Source organism: Kryptolebias marmoratus, linkage group LG20, assembly GCF_001649575.2.
Source record: "Kryptolebias marmoratus isolate JLee-2015 linkage group LG20, ASM164957v2, whole genome shotgun sequence".
NCBI lineage: Eukaryota > Metazoa > Chordata > Actinopteri > Cyprinodontiformes > Rivulidae > Kryptolebias > Kryptolebias marmoratus.
In genome coordinates, this window is record NC_051449.1 from 13,654,819 (window position 1) to 13,677,526 (window position 22,708).

General features: G+C 40.6%; 1 protein-coding gene across 1 annotated transcript in view; it reads left to right on the forward strand.

Moving 5' to 3' along the window:
- The first annotated feature begins 1,942 nt into the window (after nt 1–1,942).
- The window catches only part of LOC108239460 (potassium/sodium hyperpolarization-activated cyclic nucleotide-gated channel 2), a 29,836-nt gene continuing 9,070 nt past the window's right edge, over nt 1,943–22,708 (forward strand). Inside the window, exons 1-4 of the mRNA XM_017422169.3 lie at nt 1,943–3,162; nt 6,383–6,806; nt 9,139–9,300; nt 19,451–19,669. Coding sequence (XP_017277658.1) covers nt 1,949–3,162; nt 6,383–6,806; nt 9,139–9,300; nt 19,451–19,669 — 2,019 coding nt within the window. The 5' untranslated portion in view covers nt 1,943–1,948. The remainder of the gene's footprint in view (nt 3,163–6,382; nt 6,807–9,138; nt 9,301–19,450; nt 19,670–22,708) is intronic.

Here is a 22,708-nt window from a genome sequence, read left to right on the forward strand (position 1 = left end):
CACATGAAGTCACTCCCTCTCATTTGTTTTCAGGACATTTGAGTCTTTTTTTTCCCCCACCACACTAATAAGGTCATCACTTCATCTTCCGTATATAGGTTAACACACTTCACTTTGATCAATGGATAAACTTTATTAGGATGTACTGTCTCCACCTGTGCACCAAAACATGTTTCCAGGCCAATAACCACTTGGTTAGTTTGGAAAAGTTTTTTTTTCTGCATTTTTTATTTATTTTTTGTTTATAATTTATTGATAACTATTACAGAGCATCCCATCGCGGCTGCAGCTGCAAACTTTTAACTAATGAGGGAAAATAAACAGAGAAAGTTGCAACAGATGATGCTCATAATCTCGATGACAAAAGATATTTAAAGGATTGGGGGTGTTGCAAATCTTTTACCTGGCCTTTGTGATATTTTTACTCGGCAGATGACAACTATTGCTTTATACAGAAACGTGTATAAGTGGCCAAAATTAGGATAAACTCAAACTAGATCAAAGAAAACAGGCTAACTGCTTTATCTCCACTCTGGTGAAAGACCACTCGATTATCGTGGCCTAGATGTGTAAGGATGGTGCACATGTTGCTTCGACTTATGGCACAAAAATACATTCAGAGTATCGTGGTGCAGTTCCTGATGCCCACAGTGTACATTTTACTTGTGTAAAACCAGCTCAGTTATTTAGACAAACAAGTACAAATTATACAATGCACGGTCCATTTATGACTCACCCTCACCTGTTACCAATTTATCATCAGATTGAATTTGAGGTAAACTTTTCTGTTTATTTCTGACCCTTTTTCAACTTTTCAGTGACGTGAAACTTTTTATTTGTTTAAATAATATGGTGTAGAGATAATTGGGTGAAGAGAGTAAAATTTATTCTCTTTCTACATGTTGTAATTTATTGTACCTTTTATAAAAGCTTGAATAAAATGATAAATATTTGGTATCAAAGCCCTGAGGCTCCCATTAATGTTTTGTTTCTTTTTGTGAGTTTTCAGTTATTCAGATAAATATCAAACCAAAATGAGTGAAATGAACCAATGACTTAACTTGCAACTGTAGTGTTTAGTGTAAAAAAACATAGGTTTATACTTTATTTCTTTAAATCATAAAAATATATGATAAATATGATTTATTCAGTTTGAAAGTACACCTCAGTCACTGATTGGACTACATGTTTACATGCACGAATGATTCCCAAACTGGTCAATTGTTTGAGTTTGTGAGAGCTGCTGGTTATTGTTTTCAAACCAGTGCTTAAATTAAACAAAAGCTAAACATAGAAGGTGGTGGGGGGTTTGCATGAACTTAGAATTAGTTTCTTCCTGTGCCATCACAAAGAACCAGTACCGGTACAAATGTATATATTTGGATGCAAACAACTGACATAACTTCATCTTAGACAATTTGGACTCTTCTGAACCTCAGAAAATCTTGACAATGTAGGAACAAAATGCTTCACATCTCGTCTCACCCGTCATCCACCTGCATGGCCGCTAGAGGGCGCTAAACATCTGATCAGGGTAACACTGATCAAAAGGAACTTGTCACTGTCAAAACTAAAACACATGACTTCATTTGAATGTTTATTAACACGTGGCAATTAAACTCTAGATGTTATTGGGCTGTATGTGGTGACAAACAGCGATTATGTGGATACAGGAAGTCACTAAGACCTCATTTTGAAACAGCCCTTTAAAAATGAGTGAAATAAAAAATATTTCTATTTGACCACAAAACCAGGGGTTCATTTCATTCGATTTTTGACACAGTGACTGAGGAAATAAGAGCATTAGTTTGCAAAAAAGTCACGTCCAGCCCTCCCTCCCTCCGTCCCTTCTTTTCTCTCTCTGTCCCCTCTCCTCTCCATATCCCCCCTCTCTCTGATTGGCTTTCTTCAAAGATAATTGGAGGCAAAATCCAGAGTGCTCAATGTCATGGACAGGGATGAGGTGTCCCCGGTGTCTGCTGCCACCATGAAGAAGAAGGCGGTGGGCGGCAGCGGGCGCAGCCACATCGCACCCAAGCCTGTCGCGTCCAAATGCTCCAAAGCGAGCGACAGCAGAGCGAACTGCGCGGAGCCCGGCTCTCCCCCCGGCGCACCGAGCCGTGAGCAGCCCGGCGTCACCGGCAGCGTCGTGATGGACGAGACGGAGGACGGAGAAGAGGAGTCCAAGTTCCAGCATCCGCGGTTGCGCCGAGCCGGGGGGAGAGGCAGCGGCGGCGGAGGTGGAGGTGGAGGCGGAGGAGGGGGAGGAGGAGGAGGAAGAGGAGGCGGCAGTATCAGGATGAAGAACTTTACGCCAGGAGGGGGAGCCGCGTCCTCGGCTTCCAGGAGAAACTCCAACAAGGAGCCCTGCCTTACGCACACAGAGGACGTTCCTGCCGCCTCACGGCCCACTGCTGCCTCCAGAGCTACTGAGACACCCAGCCCGGGTGATGCTGCCCACCGAGGTGACACCAGCAGAGCGACCGGGGCGGAGGCGTCCGAATCCGCTGCCGCGGGAGAGGTTTTAAACGCGACGGCGGCGGGTGATGGTCGCGGCGGCGTCGCTCCCATTTCCAGCATGAAATGCAACAAAAACGGAGAATGCAGAAGGGACTCGGGCACCGGGAGCCTGCGCTCAATCATCGCCAAGCAGGAGAAGCAAGCGGCGGGGCCGGGGAGAGCCGAGGACGGAGGGGGTGCCAAACGGGGAGCCTGTAACTCGACCACCGCCAGTATGGAGGGCTCCATCACGCCAGGCGGCTCTCTAACCGGAGGGCAGGGAGGGGAGAGCGCAAACCCCGGGGCCACCGCCGCGTCCAGCGGTGTCCCGGAGAAAAAGGACTCCAAGGTGTCCTTCTCCAACGCGCCGAGCCGGAAAGCCTCGTCCTCGCTGCACGGCTCGACCCAGACTCAGACCCAGCAGCCGAGGAACTCCGTAACTTTCCAGAAGCAGGAGGATGGACCGCCAATTGTGCCCGCCGAGGACGCGGAACCCCGAGGCAGCCAAGCCAGCTTCATGCAGCGGCAGTTTAGCAGCATGCTGCAGCCTGGAGTTAACAAATTCTCCTTACGCATGTACGGGAGTCAAAAAGCAGTGGAAAAGGAGCAGGAGAGGGTCAAATCAGCTGGAAACTGGATTATCCACCCATATAGCGATTTCAGGTAAGAGATGCGGCTGCAATCTGTGGCAAGGTGGAAGTGATGAGAGGCCCGTGATGGTCCTCATTGTCATCTACAACTTACTTTATTGTGAGTACAGGAACACAGGAAACACATGCATCAGTGGCTACTATAGCTGCTGATTTCTCATTCCTTTACCTCCTGAATGAATCTGCAGATAATTGAACTGATCTGCTTTAAGGGGCTTCTGTTAGCACGCCTCCCCCCTCTAAAACAACCTGTTGTCAGGCAGATGGACTTTAGCAAAGCGTGTCCTCTCAAGGTTGTAAACAAATCCAGCTCCAGTCGGAACAATAGCATGTCTGGGGAGCTCAACAAGCCAGGCCTGCTATTCCATCCCGCTTTCCCTGCATGACGCTCAGGTTTATCAGAGACAGCAGCGCTCCGGCGGCTTAGGCTTGATCTAAAACGCCTTTATTTGAAGGATGTGGAGGTGTAATAGGTGTTGCGGTGCGTGTGCTCTGCGACAGGAGGACGCAGGCTGTGTGTAAGTGTATCTGTGTGTGATGCACTCAGTAATGGAATGTCACCTTGAGCCAAGTGTGCGAAAACCTCAAGCATGCTCACTGGAGACACATCCTCCTTCATGACTCTCCGGATACGTTTATCGACGGATGTTTGCTGCGGCTCACAAACGCAGATAACCCGACTTGAGCATCCAGCGATTATTTTCTCATTCAGATATATATTTTTATATATAAATATACATATATATATATATTGGTGGGGAGGGATCCACGAACCGAAACGATTCTTCGTGACTGTAGCGCTTCATGTGAGCCCTTTCAGTCATCAGTGAAATGTTTTGGGGTTAGAAAACCTGCAGGTTTGTACTTCGGGCTGGGCCCGGCTGCTTTCAGCACCACAGGGAGCGGACAGCTCCTCTCTCATTTGGAGTCGCGTCTCGCGTTTAAGCGCTCCTTAACCCCCTCCTCCGCCTCTTCCTCCTCCTCCTCCTCTTCCTCATCTCTCAGCGCCATTCATGTTTGGCCCACTTATATCAGTTAAGCACTAAAAGCTCAACTTAAGACAACAGCAGGGTTGCAATTTGATGACAAGTCACTCAAGACGCCCCACTTAAGCGCCAACGTGAGGAGAAGCTGCCCTCTCCCACGTTTTTGATTGTCGTGAACGCACCTCAGCAGCAAAGTTGCGTAAAATAATATCATCATTTAAGTAGTGGAGGAATCAGAGCTTGTTGCATAAGTCGCAGTGTAATGACTCAGCGCTGCACCTGTCCTGCAGAGCCTCATCTGAAGGGGTGAGACCCCAGCACCCTCCGCCCCATCCACCGACCCGCACAGCACCGCTGCGCTGGAGCTGTGTTTGCTGTCCACGAATGCTTAAAACCACTAAGACTCACGGAAACTTTGCAGTTCAAAAAGGGCACCCATTGAACTGTCAACAAAGATTTCCAACGTTTAAAATACAATGTAACACTTCATGGCAGAAAATGAGCTTGACCCTGAAGTGAAATTCAGACTCCCGAAATTAAAAAAACGAAGAAAGAAACACGAGCAAACCAAATCCTTCTGTTTGTGATTATCATGTAACAAACCAAAAATCAAGTCAACTCACTGCACCTGATTACTTCACAACATCAGTTAAGAGGTTTTTTATTTTTTGCAAAGCAAATGTTTTACCAGTTTTGTTTTGACCAGTATATTATCATTATATAATGCATGATTAAATGATTAAATATTACATTTGCATTGGGGTTAGAGGTATATACCTATATATATGTTTATACAAACATGATTAGCTACATTGGTAAATAGTGCAATGAGTCATGGTCATAAAAATATAACAGTGCATGCAGGGAGTTTTCATCACCTGGTGTGGTGAGCTGACATCACAGTGCAGTGAGTTGACGCTGACCAGATATTGGCTCTATGTCTCCTAAGATTTTTAAGCAGGACTTATTTTTCTATTACATATTCCAAATAAAGCCTCTTAGGTTTGTGCAATTTGACCTTTAAACCATTTACTTCATGAATGGTTAAATTAATCTTCAAAAGAAGCAACATCTTTCTTTGATAATTACATTTTAAATACAAGGTTTTAAATGGAAAAGGTAGCTTTTTCTTTAAATGCTGGAATTCAGCTTAGAAGAGAAGATGTAGTTCAAAATATGGACTGGCAAAACGGCAATGCTTATTTTTACTCAAATGTAAACTGAGATTAAAGATAAAAAATTTCTACTGGCCATTTCATTGGCAGTAAAGCTGTTGCCTCACAGCAAGATTGCAAGTCACAGGTTCACAACCGGCTGAAGCATTTCTTTGTGGAGTTTTCATGTTTTCTCTGTGCATGCGTAGGTTTTCTCCAGGTACTCCGATTTCCTCCCACAGACCAAAAACGTGTATGTTAGGTTAATTAGTAACTGTCACTAGATGTGAGTGAGTGTGTGAATGGTTGCCTGTCTCGTTTGTCTCCATGAGGCCTGTGATGGACTGGTGACATGTGCATCTTGCCCAATGACTGCTGGAGATAGGCACCAGCTTGACCCTGCATGGAAAAGCTGGTAAAGAAAACAAATGAACTGATGGATGTAATGTTGATAGTAGTTTGGTGGTTGGTGAGGATCTAAGAGAGCAGGTAAGCAGGTCACAGGCAGGCAGGTGTCATCCAAAGGAGGCATTTAATAAAGTTGATCAAAAATCCAAAATGAGCAGAAGTGACTGAGACAGGATTACATATGATGGTCTGACCAGGAATGAGTAAAACCATAAAGCTTATATTTACCCGAAGGTGTGATAGTAGGTGAGAACATGTTCTCACCTGCAGGTGTACTGATTACAGAGGAAACACAGGTGTATGTGCACATATGTGACAAGCATTGCAGACTGTGGGGAAACAATGAGCAAGAAAACAGAAAAACACTGAAACATACTGATAAACAAGAAACTAAGAAGGCTAAACCAGGGGAACGCAAATCATCACACCAAAACCCCCTAAATCTTGGCAGAAGATTGCATATAAACACCTACTATGTTGATTTTCAGCGTTTTACTCATTATTCCTTGCATGTTCAGACACTTTTCCATTTTCAGCTAAGAAGTCTCCTGTGCCTATAGGGTTTCCACAGTAGCTCCTCTTTCTTATCTGACTCTATTTTTGTCTTGTTCCTTTTCTCCTCCCTTTCCCATCGTGCACACTCCACACACACATCTCCACACACACACACACACACGCCTGCTAGGTTCTACTGGGATTTTACAATGTTGCTGTTTATGGTGGGCAACCTGATCATCATCCCCGTTGGCATCACCTTCTTCAAGGACGAGACCACCACGCCCTGGATCATCTTCAACGTGGTCTCCGACACCTTCTTCCTCATGGACCTGGTGCTCAACTTTCGCACTGGAATCATCATTGAGGACAACTCTGACATCATTTTGGACCCTAAAACCATCAAGAAGACATACTTAAAAACTTGGTTCATTGTAGACTTTATCTCCTCCATCCCAGTGGATTACATATTCCTCATAGTGGAGAAAGGGATCGACTCGGAGGTGTACAAGACGGCTCGGGCCCTGAGGATTGTCCGCTTTACAAAGATCCTAAGTCTTCTGAGGCTCCTGAGGCTCTCCAGATTAATACGCTACATTCACCAATGGGAAGAGGTAAGAACACACACATTTTATGTCTGTCCCTGTTCAAATACACTGTTATACGTAGTAATAACACAACTCAGAGACACAGAGGAAGACACATCCTGTCTAGTTAGTGATAAAAGGTCACTGATTTGTCTCCAGTATGCTGGTTCTGGCTCATGACCAAATCGACAATCTGCCCCTCTGTTTGCTCCAAGTTGCCTGCTCTCCTGATTTATTAATGCTGTCACCTGCCACCTGGAGACAAACAAACAAATATGATGTCAGCAAGACATCTGAGCATGATCAAACTTTGCTTTCTGCTTGTTCCCACTGTCACTGGAGCCCCTCGCTCTTCTGTCTCGCAGTCTGACCCGGCAGTCCCACAGGTGGCATCAGGCAGTCTAATAAGCAGCCTATTATCAGAGCAAACATAGTTAATCAATTAAAGCACCAGAGGAGGAGCAGGTGAGGTGGATGATAATGGTAATAATCAGCACTGGAGGGGGCAATTGCCTGTGATTAGATATGTTCCTAATAGAATGAAACAAAAGTAAATAAGCATAGATTTTGTATCAGCTTGGCTCCATTTTTAGCGATATAAAAGTGAAATAAAACTAGTGCATTTTCTGTGAAAACCAAGCGTGAATGCTGAGTGCCGAAATTAGCCAATGAAGCTGAAATTGAGTTGACAAGGAAAACAGAAGCTAGTAAGAGCTTAATGCAAGCTAAAATCAAAAATGGGCACAATGGTAGCTGAAGGCTAAAAGTACCTAAACAGAAGCTTAAAGTTATAGGGAGCAAACACCATCTAAAAGTAAAAAGTAGTAAAAAGCTAGTTAAAAGCTAAAATTAGCACAAGAAGACAAAAATAGAACAAGTACGCTGAAGCAGAATTGAAAAGAGAACAGTGTTTCTGAAGCAGTTGATACAATTTCAGAATATTTCTTTGTATAATTTTCTTAACATTTTGAAAAGTGTAAAAGCTACAAAACCCAAAAGTCATAGCACACTATTCTGATTGAGATGAACGTTTTGATATATAAATGGTAAAAATAGCACAAAGTATGTGGAAATAGTTTGACTGAAAAAAAAAAAACACGTAAGGAAAAAGCTATAAAACGGAAAAATTTACCGTAAATGCTGACTCTGCATTCAGACAATACAAATATTGTGTTTTGTAGCTGGGTAGTTTCTCTCTCTCTTTGCCCCTCAGGTTTTTGTTGTAGTTTTATTTTCTTTTTATTGAAGGAGATCAGCCTGGGATACAAACAGTCCAGCAGTATCACGAGCTCACTAAACTCCTCGTTTTTGCCAGTGTTAGCAACCCGGAGTTGGCATTTTGGAGTAGTGAACAGCGCAGTGAGCTCTGCTGCTCACTTGACCTTTGGATAATTGGATTTCTGAAGATATGATGTGATATGCACACATGCACACACAGCGATGCATGATGGGAAGTGATGCTTGGCATGCGTGGAGTATGAGAGTAAGATGAGCTGAAGACTAAGGACACTGGTCTGAGCAGAAAATATCTGAGCGTTTGAGCCTGAGCTGTGTGTGGAGCTGAACATCTCCAGTTGCTGCAACATCAGGGCTGTGAACCGTCTGTTTCTCTGATATGTCCTCGGTGAAAAAAACACATCCATAATCTCTGTTTTCTTTGTTCCTGACTGATATAAAGCGACAGTGAAAACATCATAAAGGTTAAAGCTGCATTTAGAAAGTTCATCACATGTCATTCACGTCCAGTCTCATTCCTCATCACTCCCATCACCAAGTATCACTTCTCCCTCAGCTGCACTGAAACGACCCACTTCCTTCAGGCTGGCCTTCATCACACACTTGTTTTAACGTGACCGCTGCCCATTTACACCCTATTGTAGAATATTTTGGTTGTTTATCGTCAATCAGTGAGGCTTCTTCAAGTCGTTCAAGTTTCAGATGATCGTGCTGAGTGAGTAAGAATGATTGATGTGTGAGACGACTCAGACTATCAGCTGTTCAGGATCATGATGGTCCCTGTCCGTCACTCTGTCCGTGTGAACGTGTGCATGTGTATGATGTGATGACATATCTGACGGTGTTGTTAGTGTATCTTTGTGCCTGCGGGCTTGCATGAGCGTCTGTGCCTGTGCGTGTTTGAGACTCTGACTGATGTCATGTATCTCTGTGTGAAAAGTTGTCTCACCTGTTCCTGCTGGGTTTGATTTGGTGCTGATGGTGCATTGCTTTCCCTGCTCATTAATCAAAGCCAGCAGAGTTGAGCGGGATGCCAATTTACCCGTCTTTGTCTCATATGACTTCGTCTCCACACGTATCAGTTTGTTTTAACACCTCTTCCTGTTCCATGGCCGCCATCCAGATCTTCCATATGACCTATGACCTGGCCAGTGCGGTGATGCGGATTATTAACCTGATTGGTATGATGCTGTTGCTGTGTCACTGGGACGGCTGCCTACAGTTCCTGGTTCCCATGCTGCAGGACTTCCCTTCAGACTGCTGGGTGTCCCTAAACAAAATGGAGGTATGTATGAGTGAATTAGGCCAATTTCACTGACAGAGAGGGGGCAAATGAAAGAAATCACTTCCATAAATCATCTTTATGTAAAACTACCAAGTGAAAGATGCTTAACATAACCAAAACAGCTTCAATGCACTTTCGTGCTGTTTTTAAAAGTCCTTAAAGGGATGAAATATGATTATATTCTACTGTTTTATATCTACTGATGATGGTCTGATCATTTTGAAGACCTTAGGTTTAAAGAGATTATTTTCAAACAACTATATATTTTTTTAGAGCTACACAATTCTTAAACAATTTATTGACATCACACTATTAATATCACAAAGAATCACCCTTACAATATGAGTAAAACTTTCAGTCCTGTACAGTTTTCTTCAAGTTCTTTTTGTGACATGAGCACACCTTCCTCAGAAGCCCCTTCTTTACTCCTGTTTTATGTTTACTAGTTTTGACAGCTTCACATCCTGTTTAATTTGGTTTTATTCTACTCACCTGGATATTGTCAGCAATTAGCACACCCACTTTTCACTTAGCAATTTCTATCCTTTGTTTGTATACTGTGTGTCTCGAGGCTCCTCTAGTTCCTTGCCAGACTGCTGTCACTTTTTGCACTCAGTTTGTCAAGCCAAGTTATATTCTGCTCATCCTGCATTCGACAGCTTTCTTAGCTTTATTAATAAAGGGTTTGCTTTCTATTTCCTCCTGCCTCCTTGTTCTGCAGTTGAGCCCGTCACCTTCCTTTAGGTTATGGAGCATGACCGCATTTCTTTTCCTTTTGCCGTCTTTGCAGAACATCAGCTCTAAACCAACCTGCTCAGCATTTTATGCATCCCACGGAGCCTTAACTGATGTTAATCGTGCTTGTGTGGAAGAATCTGAATTTCTTGAAGTTCTTTATCGATTCAGTCAGATTTTTCATGGATTTCTGTCCGTCTTGTATCACCCCCCAACTGGATTAGCATCTTTTATATTGAGCTGACTGTAAAAGAGTTAACTGTATTGAGGAAAGCATCTACCCATCTACCTGTCATTAGAAATAAGTGGCTAAATGTTAATTATTATTTAGTGATCATGATATACTCTTTCTTGTCTGTAGCTAAAGCTGGAATCTTAGTGGTTTAGCAAAGTTTGTGGAAACAGAAACATTTGTTTGTGAAAGTGTTAAAATTTCTAAAATTTCATTTATACAGTAGATCCTTGTGTTTATGCAAAGAAAGCCTCTTCATCAGCACAAGCTGAATGATGTAAAATTAATGTTAAGTTTCCCTGATATGACATATTCATATAGCAACACATATGCTCAGAAACAATGAAATAATCCAACTTGTTCAATTGGAAAAGTCAGTATTTCTTTTTAGACAGATTAAGCAAATCATTCGTACAGTATCTCCATAGTCTGCAGCAGTGTTCAGTCTGTGAGCTAGACAGAAAACTGGTTACTGGTGAAGAAACAGTGAAAATAAAACCCCCCCAGGGATTTAAGCGCACCTCTATCCTCCCTGTGCCTCCTCTTCAGTGCTGTGAGGTGATGACAGGAAAGATAAAAGAGGGAAACAGAGGAATGGGGGGGATATGGCCAGGCAGCTGGGCTCTTTGTTGCCATGTCTCTCTCACAGAGATAAAAGCTGCTTGTTTATAGGTCTGTCTGTCAGCCCAGCCTTTACTGAGCAGGGGAAGACCACACCAGCTCAAACACACGGCACAAGTCCAAATTGGTTTTTAAACAGATTGAGTTCTGTTCCCAGACGTTGTCTTGTTCCAGCATGACTTGTAAATTTAAAGGTTTGACGTTTTTCTGCATGGGACCTCTGACTCTTGTTTTTTATGGCCTTATAGAAGCAGCTTCTAGTTCAAACATGCCCTAATTGTCATGTTAGTGAGAGGAGAGGGATTACTTTTCTTTTGATGTGCCAGGCTAGGCCACACTGCAGCTTTACTGATGCTGTTTTTAGTGATTAGTCTGTACAGGTTAGCTTATTTATCAAAGGTTTATTAATTAGAAACCAGACAACCACAAAACATTTACCAAATGGTAGCAAACCACTTTATTTACAATAGTATGTCAATATTGTCTTCGTTTGAATCTGAATAAAAAATGTTGTTTTACAGCAGCCACTGATAAAACTTCATGATCTGACAATAAACCAACAGTGATTGTTTGTTTACCAGCCTTATAAAATAACTGTTGACCAGTGTCATTATATAGCAAGGTGAGCATAATAAGAGGTATATATGCCATCAAATTTAACTCTTGATCAAAAATAAAATGAATAAAGATGTTTTATTGTGGCAAAACTGGCAGAAACCTTTAGTACTCAAATCCATCAAGTAAATAATTAGTCTAAGCCTGGAAAGTGGTTTCACTTTATTGCAGGGAGACATAAAAACAATTTAAAATGGTAAATGGACTGTACTTATATAGCGCCTTTCTAGCCAACCAGGCCACTCAAAGTGCTTTACAACACAATCTGTGCCCCCATTTATCCATCCACACACACATTCATACAGCACTCTAATACATCTCTACAAAGCTAACCTGAATAAATCATTCTATAGAGTCTAATCAGTGCTTTAAACTCCATTCATACACCGATGGGGCACATCGGAGGCAGTGAGGGGTTCAGTGTCTTGCCCAGGGGCACTTCAACATGTGGTATACTAGTGGAATCAAACCTCCAACTCTTTCATTGGAGGATGACTGTTCTAACCACTGATCCACAGCCAATAAATGCAATATTTAATGTATGCATAACTTATATCCACATATGCAAATATATAGACTGTAATAAGTGGAGTTAAATCCACTTTACCAAATTATATGTCCCCATTATATCAAATTAAGTCTTTAAAACTAATCATACTTGATGTTTCACTGTAGTATTCAACTGTGAAACACACACACACGTTTCAGTGTACCAAAGAAGAAAAATACTGAACTGTTTCTGATAATTATTCACACATTTCAGCTATTTTTAGAAAAAAACCCACAAAAAACCACCTAGGTTACTTGCAGTTTTTCCCTTTTATTACTGCCAGTTGCCAAAGATAAATGGCAATAATGCTTTTGCCCATAACGGTATGTCTGTTATTTGTCTGAAAATGTTATTAACCTGATTTTAAAAACAGAAACAGCTATATGTCCTTAGCCTACACAAAAAGGCTATAACTCAGTCAGTTTTACAGATACTGATATATATATTTATATATATATTCTAAATGTAATCAGCAACAGCTTAAACATATTTGTTTTTTTAGTTGATGCATAAGATCCGATCCTGTACTGTGTGAATTGATGGAGTTTGGGCCGGACTCCTTTAGCTCTGTCCCCGCTGTGCAATCAGAGACAGGAAGACTCCAGAGAGCCGTCACTCTCAAACCAAAGGGCCGCGCTCCCGCTCGGTACAGGCTGCATGCAGCCACCTGAGACCAGCTCCCTATTGAGTCCCTGACAACTTGTGACATTAGCCATTGTGCTGCAGCCAGCCCTCCATCAAGCCCTGCACCCTGCGGTAGCTCTGGAGGTGTGAGTCCGCAGGCAGAACAGAACCCACGGAGCACTGTGAGAGTCCTCAAATGACTTCCACCGACCAGCAAATGGGTTCTGCCGAACTTAGGCAATAAAAGTTACTTTTGCCATGCACCCCAATTTTCATCTGTAAATGCATTTTTCCCCTCTTTTATGTAAAATAAACCTTCCATAACCTTGTCAAAGTTATTTCCACAATAGAGGCCTGGGAGAGCTCCCCTGCATTACAGAGGCATGATTTGTGCCAAATGACAGACAGGATGTGTAGGTTCACCTCTGTCTTCACAACTTTGTGTGCAATCATAATGAGAAGATGTCCGTTTCCCATTATTCCCACAGCCGTCAGCAGGAGGGGCCTCACACCGGCCTGCTCGCATAGAAAAGATAAGGCTTAGATGGTAGCAAACCACTTTATTTACACGTAATGATTAGTTTGGCCAAACAACATTACAGGTCTGCAGATTGGATTTAACAAACTCTCTGGTTCAATGAGGGCTTGCAGGTCAGGAAAGTGAAAGCTGCAGTTTGACTTCTGCAAATGGACAAGAAGTGAGCAAGTATCTGTTTCCTGGGTGAGGAGAGGCTGCGAGGAGATGTGATTATGTCAGTCTCATGAGAACCTAGGTGTTCTCAAAAAGCACAGTGGCCTACACACAAGCACACACACAAAAACCTATAAGCTTGGAAACTTAAACATGATTTAATCTAAAGTAAACTAATTAACACATAATTTGTTATACGTGCAGTCTCTCACACTCAGCATGCCATATCTAGTTCAGTGATGCTTCATTGTGTAAGCTGGTTGAAAGATTAAAAAAAAGATTGAATGGAGTTTTTTTCTCTGATCCCTTCATAGCAGAACATACAAACACTATGTTGTCTTTGTAACCAAGACGGACATCTGTTTAAACCCAGTCTTTATTCCTCATGTTTTTATTTGTCTGAAGGAGCTTTGGCACATCTGAATAAAGTGATTACACTTGTTGTTGATCAGATAATCAATGCATTTATTAGCAAGACCTGGCTGCTACAAACCCTCCTAAGTCTTGTGGAAGCAGTTTGAATGTGCTTAGTTTATCTCACGCACTGCTTCAAATTTTGATTTAGCTTTTGTTTAATAATACAAATCGAAAAAAAAATTGTTTTATATGTTGTGTTTTTATTTATCTAATATCACATCTGCCATTTTTTTGAAATAGTTGACCAGATCGTGTTATTATCCCATAATATTTAAAACCTTAATATTAAAAGAAGTTGTTCTTATTGAATTGTGATTGTAGTCTTGGTAAAGGGGTAACTCCACCAGCTATAAAATACCAGTACGAGATTCTCTCTATAAAATGTCACAGTTTAGAAATGTAGCGGCAGATTTTTTGTTTTAAGTGCAGGATACCACATGTCATACTGGAAAACACCGGGATACACACTGCTCTCTAACATTTCAGCAGCGTAACGCCAACATTACTCAGGTTGTACAGTAGGTTGGGTTTGTAGCAATAGGAACAAGATTTTATTATATGATCTTGACTTGATGAGATCTAGAGAAGGTAGGTTTGGTAAATTTGGAGCAAATTCAACCTAATTTACATTTGTTAATCTAAAAAAGACATGAAATTATAAGTAGCTAATACTACTTAGAAAGAGTGACAAACAGCCAATATTTCTTTCTGTGTAAAGTTAGAACAGAATCGTAGGGATGTTATAAATGAAGCATTTCAAACTCTTTTGTAAGAACTTACTGTGGCTGTAGGTTTTGTCTTTATAACCACCGTGGTGTAAATGTGATTTTCACTTGTTTTTAAAGTCTGAGTTTTATTATAAAATCACTCATTTTCCCAGGCAGACATTGCTTTGTTCATATTAGATTAAATAATCCAAATCACTTTTCAGGGATTCCATTCAAGCTCTGTTTTTAGATTGCAATTAAATGTTGCTGTGAGGATTTCAAAGTCAGAAGCACATTTTATCGTCCAAACAGTGCATTGTAAGAGGCTGCAAACACAAAGACAGATGAGAAAGAGGAGACAGAGCAAACTTTTTTATAAACCCAACCCATTGTTTTTTTAACAACTGTGATATCAACAAGTGATTAGGATTTTGAAAAAAACATTGAAACTCCCAGACTCCTTGAGGAATAAAGAGTAGACAGAAAGAGTCCAATTTTTCAACAAATATGTGTGAAAAATCACACATACGTAAAGAACAGTAGTGTTGCTTTGTATTTTCTCCCATCATGATTTGATTCTTGGAACCTGAAAGAGTTTTAGTGCAGATCTTTGCCAGGCAGCACGTCACAGGTTTACATCCGCAAACTCTTCTTTAAACCCGACTATAAATTAAAAAAAGAAATCTTTGTCTTAATGTTTTCCAGAACTGGACTTTTCTAGACTCAGAAGCATCTGTTATTTACCATCACACAGTGCAAACATGTCTTCTGATCAGCTAAAATGAATTTCTTTTTCAGATATATGAACAAATACGGCTCAAAGAATTCCTGAAACACATCATTAGTTTTTACACTTTGTGCTTGATGGTCTTTTAGGTGATAAAAAGTTTGCTTTCCCAACTTTGTCAGTATGTGTTGTAGGCTTGAAATTCAGGAATGGATGTGTATTAAAAAACAAATAAATCAATGAAAAGTTATAAAGCTTACTTTTTCCAGACTGTTCCAAAGTTTTATGAATTTGGGTTGCCCGAACCTCTACTTTGCTGTGTTTGCTTAAACCTGTCTCTGTTATTACTTCCACTCCTGTCTGCTGATCCCAAAGTATCTGCCCTTCATCTTTTGATCAACACAGAAGAGTGAGTTTGTGAGATTAAATATAAAGTCAAAGATCATCCATCGGGTAGCACTATTTGTCATCCTTAGTGATGGTGTTGGCTTGGAATTGTAAATGTGTTGCTTTATTTATCACTTTGGTCCAACAACTTTCTGACTGATGGCCTGTATAAAACTCTGTAGAAGTTTCTAACTTTACCTTCTCCATGTGAAGCTTTATACTGAAGAAAGCATTTCTTTGGTGAAATAAGTCAAGTGCACCTTTGTTGAGATAAATGACCACTTTCAAGCTGCAGAACAACAACTTTAGGGTTGCAACAACAGTCTCAAAGAGGCTCAGTTTTATAACCGAAAGAATCAATCCAGTTGAATCTGGAGCAAAGATTATATATATTTAGTAACACATTAAAAATGATTGAATAAACTAGTCAAGCCTACAGCATTACAGCTAATGGAAGAGGTGTGGAAAAAGTTAACGTACTGAAACTATGAAGTGGTTTTACAGCTTTAAAGCAGAACTGCAGGTGAGTAGCTGGTGCAGACAGAGACTGAGATAAATGTGCATATTTTTAGATCCACACAAAAATGAGGAAAAGGTATGATGTTACTGTTCATCATTTGAAGACATGATTGTTTTAGGAATAAAAACCCAAACATAAATAATTAATGAGCATAAATGAGGTTTTAAAGAGTCGAATCAATGACTTGTGTGCAATTATTCTGGGATTCCAGTAGATAATTCAGCAAAATTATATTTATTTTAGTATTTTTGTTTCTTGTTTTTCCAGCACTGAAATCAGGTTGACAGTTTATCAAGGAACTATTTAATGAATTGCCATGATATTTAAACTGAAGATTTAGACTAAAATCAAACACATGTAAAGAAATCTAGTCAGACACAATCACTAATAGCTGTTTCTTTCATCATAATACTACCAGCATGACCTCAACACTCTAAGATAAGCTCTAATGCATATTTGTGAACACATGGCACTCCTTAAAGCATGCAGCCATAATTTGCTAAATTAAAGTTATTCTCTTCAGCAGTTTAGTTTATTTTTGAAGGCCTTATATGCAGCAGGGTTAGAGCAGCCTGTGTAAAGACACACTTTGGCACGCAAGAAGAGAAACTTAAAGCCTCCCTGTTATCAGGCAAGTTCAAACAGATCCTCTGCAGCTAATGGAGATGTTGATTAAAGCAGAGGATAGTTCCCAAACTGAAGTCTCTGAGGAGAACCGTTGAGATTGAGGTGGATATGGAGGCTCTCCGGCTCTCTGACTGAGCTATTTCAGAATCAAAGTGCTCATCATTCATCTATTATTCAATCTTTTTCACTCCACTGTTTCTTTTTCCATTTCCACATCCACCATTTAGTCCCAGCCCACTTGGTGGAGCTATATTTATTTTTGGAGTCTTGATTCTCCTAAACTCACACACGGAGACCTTTCTGTCACTCTGAAGCCTTTTATTGTTGTGTTGGCTGATAGCAGACCTCCTCGTTGAAAACATGCTGAACACGTGATTCTCTACTTTCACATCTGATGACCATTTTATTTAACCATTATTCTATTTTAGTTTTGAATGTAAAACATTAAGGGGAAGTTAGACACCTGTCACATTTTTTCAGATTGCTTGTGTTGCCCTTTAAGCTCTTCAAATTTACTTGCAGTCACGGGTCAAACATTAAAACAATGAACGCTCAATTACTACTCATGATTATTTAAAATTATTGTATACCATATTTTAAACTTCATGAGAACTTTTGGCATCTGAGTAAGAAATATGGTTTTGTTACTGGGACTTTCTGGTCACAGAAAAATGTCAAAAAATAAGTGTTGCATGCAAGAAACATAAAAAAGTGTCATTTAAAACCACTGCATTTATATTTGCAGCCCCCTTTGCTAAACCTGTCTGCCCTTAATCAATATCTGGTGCACGAAACAGGGAATCATGATCTAGATTTTTGTTTTTCAGATATCAAGGACAATCGTGAAACATTTGACCACTGGAGGTCAAGGAGGCAGCAAGCAGACAGGTTGTAAAAGCCAGAGGTACTTTAGCTGAACAACTCACTGAACTGAAACAAAACTGGACAAAAGAACAACCTGCACCAGGATCTGACAAAGAGTACTTGAAATCCAGAGACTTTACCGAGGAAAGCTGATGACAGGGTCCCGTGTGGAGCGCAGCTTTGATACATGATTGATGGTGCTGCGAGGCTGCTGAATGTATCAGCTGGGAAACTTTTGGACTCACTCGTTGTGCTGATCAGGTGGACTGATATGTTTGGCAGACTCTCAGCACCATTGGAATAAACATGGTCTGTGCTCAACACACATACATTTGCGTAGTAACACGAAAAAACAAACCACATAAATGCACTCGTTGTTGTTGTTCTCTCGGCTGCTCCCTTCTGCAGAGGTCACCAGAGCGAGCGAACTCGCATGAAAGATTTGGCAATTGTTTTATGCTGGATGCCCTTCCTGACGCCCACATAAACACATAAATGGAATGATTAGGTGAAAAATAATAAAACAGAAAAAAAATCCATAAAGTATTATAGTAGAGAGTATTTTGGATGCTTTTTTTTTGATAATTACAAACTTTATTTACACAGAAAGGTAACACATTACTCAGGTGAAAAAATATATATATTGTTTTACTATTATGTTAAGTAAACATAATCAACAAAAAAAAACATGGCCTCTGAAGAGATTATTGTTCAGTCATTGAGTTTTGTGTAAAAAGGTTTGTGTCAGCACAAAACTACAGTCATTCATTTATTCATTTTCAGGACTTACTTTAACCTGACCAGGAGGTTTGNGTGAGGGGGTGAGGGGGTGGGGGTTAGGACTGAGACTCAGAGGTTATTTTTCACGTATAATAACCAGATATTCACCTCAGCATATGTGGTTCTTGTGATCATCCACTGACCTGAACTTCAGCTCTACAACATCCTGAGTTATCCTGTGTCCCCCAAGCTTCAGGTTGTGCTTTAAGTAACATAGTCTCCCATCTGTCTGCACTTTTAGGAAGTATGGTACAAACTTTCTGACCCCTTAATAAACTTTCTTAATTTTTAATTGTGTGCTTTTCTATTCCTGTTTTACAGACACCACTTTTAATTTGTTAGACATGTAGCCTTTTTTATGGACTTTTTATTCCTTTGAACTTTGTCTGCTGTCCTTTGCATTACTGGCGGACAGTTGGGACTTAATATATCTTGACACTTTGGTCTGAATGTCCTTTTGTTGCAGTTATATTTTCTTCCTCCTATGTGTCTTTTTGTTCTTGTACTTATTAAACAAGGCCTTCACAGCTATGATTTGAACCAGAGACCTCCTCGTTAATAGAATAACGCTGAGGTTTTGTTTACGTCTATACGTTGTGTTCATCCCATTTTTTCACCGTCATCAAACAGCCTCATTAATGCCTCTGTGTAAACTACAATCGGATGTCTGTATGGGGACACGAGTCTCCTCACCAGCAGCGGCCTGGTGACCGCTGCATGGCTGTCGCTGCCTCTGGTAGATTCCTGCTCACACACAGCTTTGAAAGGGCATATTTAATGACCTCTCATTATCATTCCTCTCAAAGGAAATAATTTCCTACCGTCTTTACTTCACTGATTAGGCCTCCAAGGATTTCCCCAACGTTGTTTCCACTTCCTCCTTCTTTCCCTCTAATGCAACACAGTCCCTCAAGTTCTCATTTGTATGAATACAATTCCATGACCCCACCAGTCCCAAACATTTGCTTTAGCTGCTCAGACTTTCTAAACCTGTCATTTTATTAAACTACTGTTTCTACCTGCTTGTCTATCCCCCTTCTTTTCTTTGAACAGAATGATACCTGGTCAGAGCTCTACTCCTTTGCTGTTTTCAAGGCGATGAGCCACATGCTGTGCATCGGTTATGGCCGGCAGGCCCCGGAGAGTCTGTCAGATATCTGGCTGACCATGCTGAGTATGATTGTAGGAGCTACCTGCTACGCTGTTTTTATTGGCCATGCAACAGCTCTGATCCAGTCCCTGGACTCATCCAGACGGCAGTATCAAGAAAAGGTGAGGAAACGTCATCTCAACGCTTCATGTTCATTTCTTTTAAAAACAGAAAACACTTTGGTATTTTTACAAATTCAAACAGCTGCCATCAGTTCAAAAAGAAAATGAGATAAGGTAAAGACTAAGCTGTTTAACCCTGAAGTGGTCTTCGGGTCAAATTGACCCAAAGTTACAAGGGCTTCTCTACCTCTTTCTATCTCTTTCTCTTTTGAGGGCTTTAGGAGGGTTAAGAAAAAAAGGTGATTTCAACAAACACTACTGATGTTTATGTTGACGTTTGGTGGGACATATCAAACATAAAGTGACACAGTGATGAAAATACAACTTTTAATTCCAGCTACATTTGCACAATAATCGTAAGGAATTTTCTATAAGTCATTCAAATGCAAAGGTTTACCACATCTCCAGCTATTTTACCCCCAAAGGATAAAACCTCTTTTCTTAAACGAAGCCATCGCTGTTCGCTGAATAAGTTAGCTTAGCAGAAAGATTTGTCATTGCTCCAAAGTTATAAAATAAATCAAACAGTCCTTGTTTCTTTTCATCCTTTTGTTGTTTGATTTGCAGAAAAACAAAAGGTGCAAAAATGACAAACTGAAAAAATTAATAAAGGAACGTTTGCTGCACTAGTTTTTTTTTTTTTTTTTTTTTTGACTAGACAAGGAAGTAAAACCCAACCCATTATAATTTTTGCACCACAAACAAACAAAAAGTAACAACACTAAACTAGTATCTGTTTTTATTGTTGGTCTTATGTGCTATCCTGAGACTAAAAATACTGACAGACATGAGCAAATGTTACCAAAGACTGACCTCTTTTAGTTTTAGACCAAACCTTTTAAATTCTGGTGCCTAGTATTTGTTAGTAAAGCTTCATGAAGGAGAAGTGCTCAGGAAACTCAGGCTAATATTTTTATCACTCTCTATCATAAAAGATGTGCAAACATGTAATCACCTGTCTCTGTATTTGTTTGTCTGTTGCCAAAATATTTCATGAATCACTGGACAGATTTTATTGAAACTCTCAAAGTAACCACTGGAGGTACGTCTGCAACTGATTATCTTTTGTAGTCAATGGGATTCAAGATGGCTGACACAGCTGATCGAGCTTAGCAAACACAGGAAATGGCTACACCTCAGTTATTTTTACAGATATTAAGCAGAAATCTGGTGTGTAGAGCAGCAGAGAATTAGCTTCAACACATACTATGAGTGTTTAAAACTTTAATAAAATAATAGATGATTTTTATAATACTGGAGTTTGTCCTAATGATACCTATACAAAATTACTCCAAACTGATCTGAAATACATCTGTTTTACGTCCAGGTCTATGTCTCCCTCAGGTTTTTCCTTTACAAGTGCTATACTTGTTATTTTTTAGCTAAATCCTTTGCAGATAATATATAAATAAATGACAGATGTTGTGTTTATACTACTTAAGACCTAGAACCAGACAAAAAATATAACGTTTTTCTCTTCACAGTCCAGTTCCCTCAAACTTTTCCTCACCTAAAACACCAGCAGACATTATTAAATAGAAGGCACTAAATTGCAGCAAGCACCGCTGAATTGATTTGATTCCGTTTGAAAACACAGCACTGTAATTTCTAATTATTTACTGGTCACTTGCTGGTAAACTCAATTTATTCATTGCCCCAAACCCAAACTTTGACTCCTAACAGATGGTAATGTTAGACTTTGCATGCAGAATTTGTGACTTTATTTTTTGAAAATGTTGCTTCTGAATAAATACTTTATTCATTTTTTAAACTCTGCATCAGTTTTTATGAAACTGAAAAGATTTTACAAAGAAACAAGTTGTTTAACCTTTGTCTCTAACAACACACTGAACCCCGTCCTTCATATTTTTTGTGGTGAGTTTGTATTTTTTTGTGCCTTCTGAACTGGGGATCATATAGTCGTGCTGATAGGCGCTGCAGCAGCGGTCTGTGGTGTTAGCAGCTCGGCCGCTCTGTTTCCAAGCAGAGTCTCGCTGGTTGTGAGCAAGGGGGGGGGTGCTGCTGGCTTTCGACAGCCAATCAGAGGCTGCGGGTGTGTTTGGCCAGGTAGAGCCACGTTGGCAGGGGCTGGGCGTGAGCGTGCGTGTGCCTCTGCGTGTGTGCACGTTACGATTTCCCCTTGGGCAGCAGTGGAATTGATGAGGCAGCAGACCAGTGTGTCCTGCCAATGTCATCCTGAAGGTGACGTAAGCAACCATGGCTGCTTTCCTCCCTGTCTCTTCCCGATAACTCACGCTCCTGGTATCACTCCATCTGCACTCTCTATTATGTTCTCCATATCTTTAACCATCATTCTTTTCATATGATGTCACCCCTTCTTCGCTGATTTAATATCTCCACTTATTTTATTTTATTTTTTGGCTTTATCTCCTCCTTTACCTCACCCTCTTCTCGCCTCATGATCTAAATTTTTCTGGGTTTGCTTCTTTTTTGCCTCCCTCTTTATCCTTTCTGGTTCTGGTGTCCTTGAAAGGTGCAGCGCTACGGCTGCCCGGCTGCTACAGGGAGTAAAAGCGAGGGGGAGGGGAAACCTGTGGGAGACAGAGTCCTGGATGTTTGAGGGCGGTGTATTTCACATCAGAGTTTGGAGTGTTTTTGTCCGCCTATCATTAGGTAGAACTCCAGTATTATAAATTATACTCAATAAATGGTTTAGAGGACAACAATTCAGCACGTAGAGTACTGACTAGTGCTCTTATTTTTTAACATTTGTGTCAGATGATGGGAGTTAAAAGGGTACAGAGAAGTCTCTTGTGTTTTAGCCCAATGTGGTTTTCGCCTAAATGGCCAAGCTACCCAGGAGAATGACAATTACCCAAACCGCTATTTATTATCCTGAAACTGAGGCTTGAAAGTTTAACCCTCAGATTGAAATCTGTGGTACAGAGAAAATGAAGTCTGAGTTCTTTAGGAGCTATCGTGGGTTTTAAAGGCTTTTGATAACTTAAACAGCCTAGATTTTGTTCAGTTTAAGGATAAAATGGGCAAAAAGAAACCTCTGTGCACTGGCATCAGAAA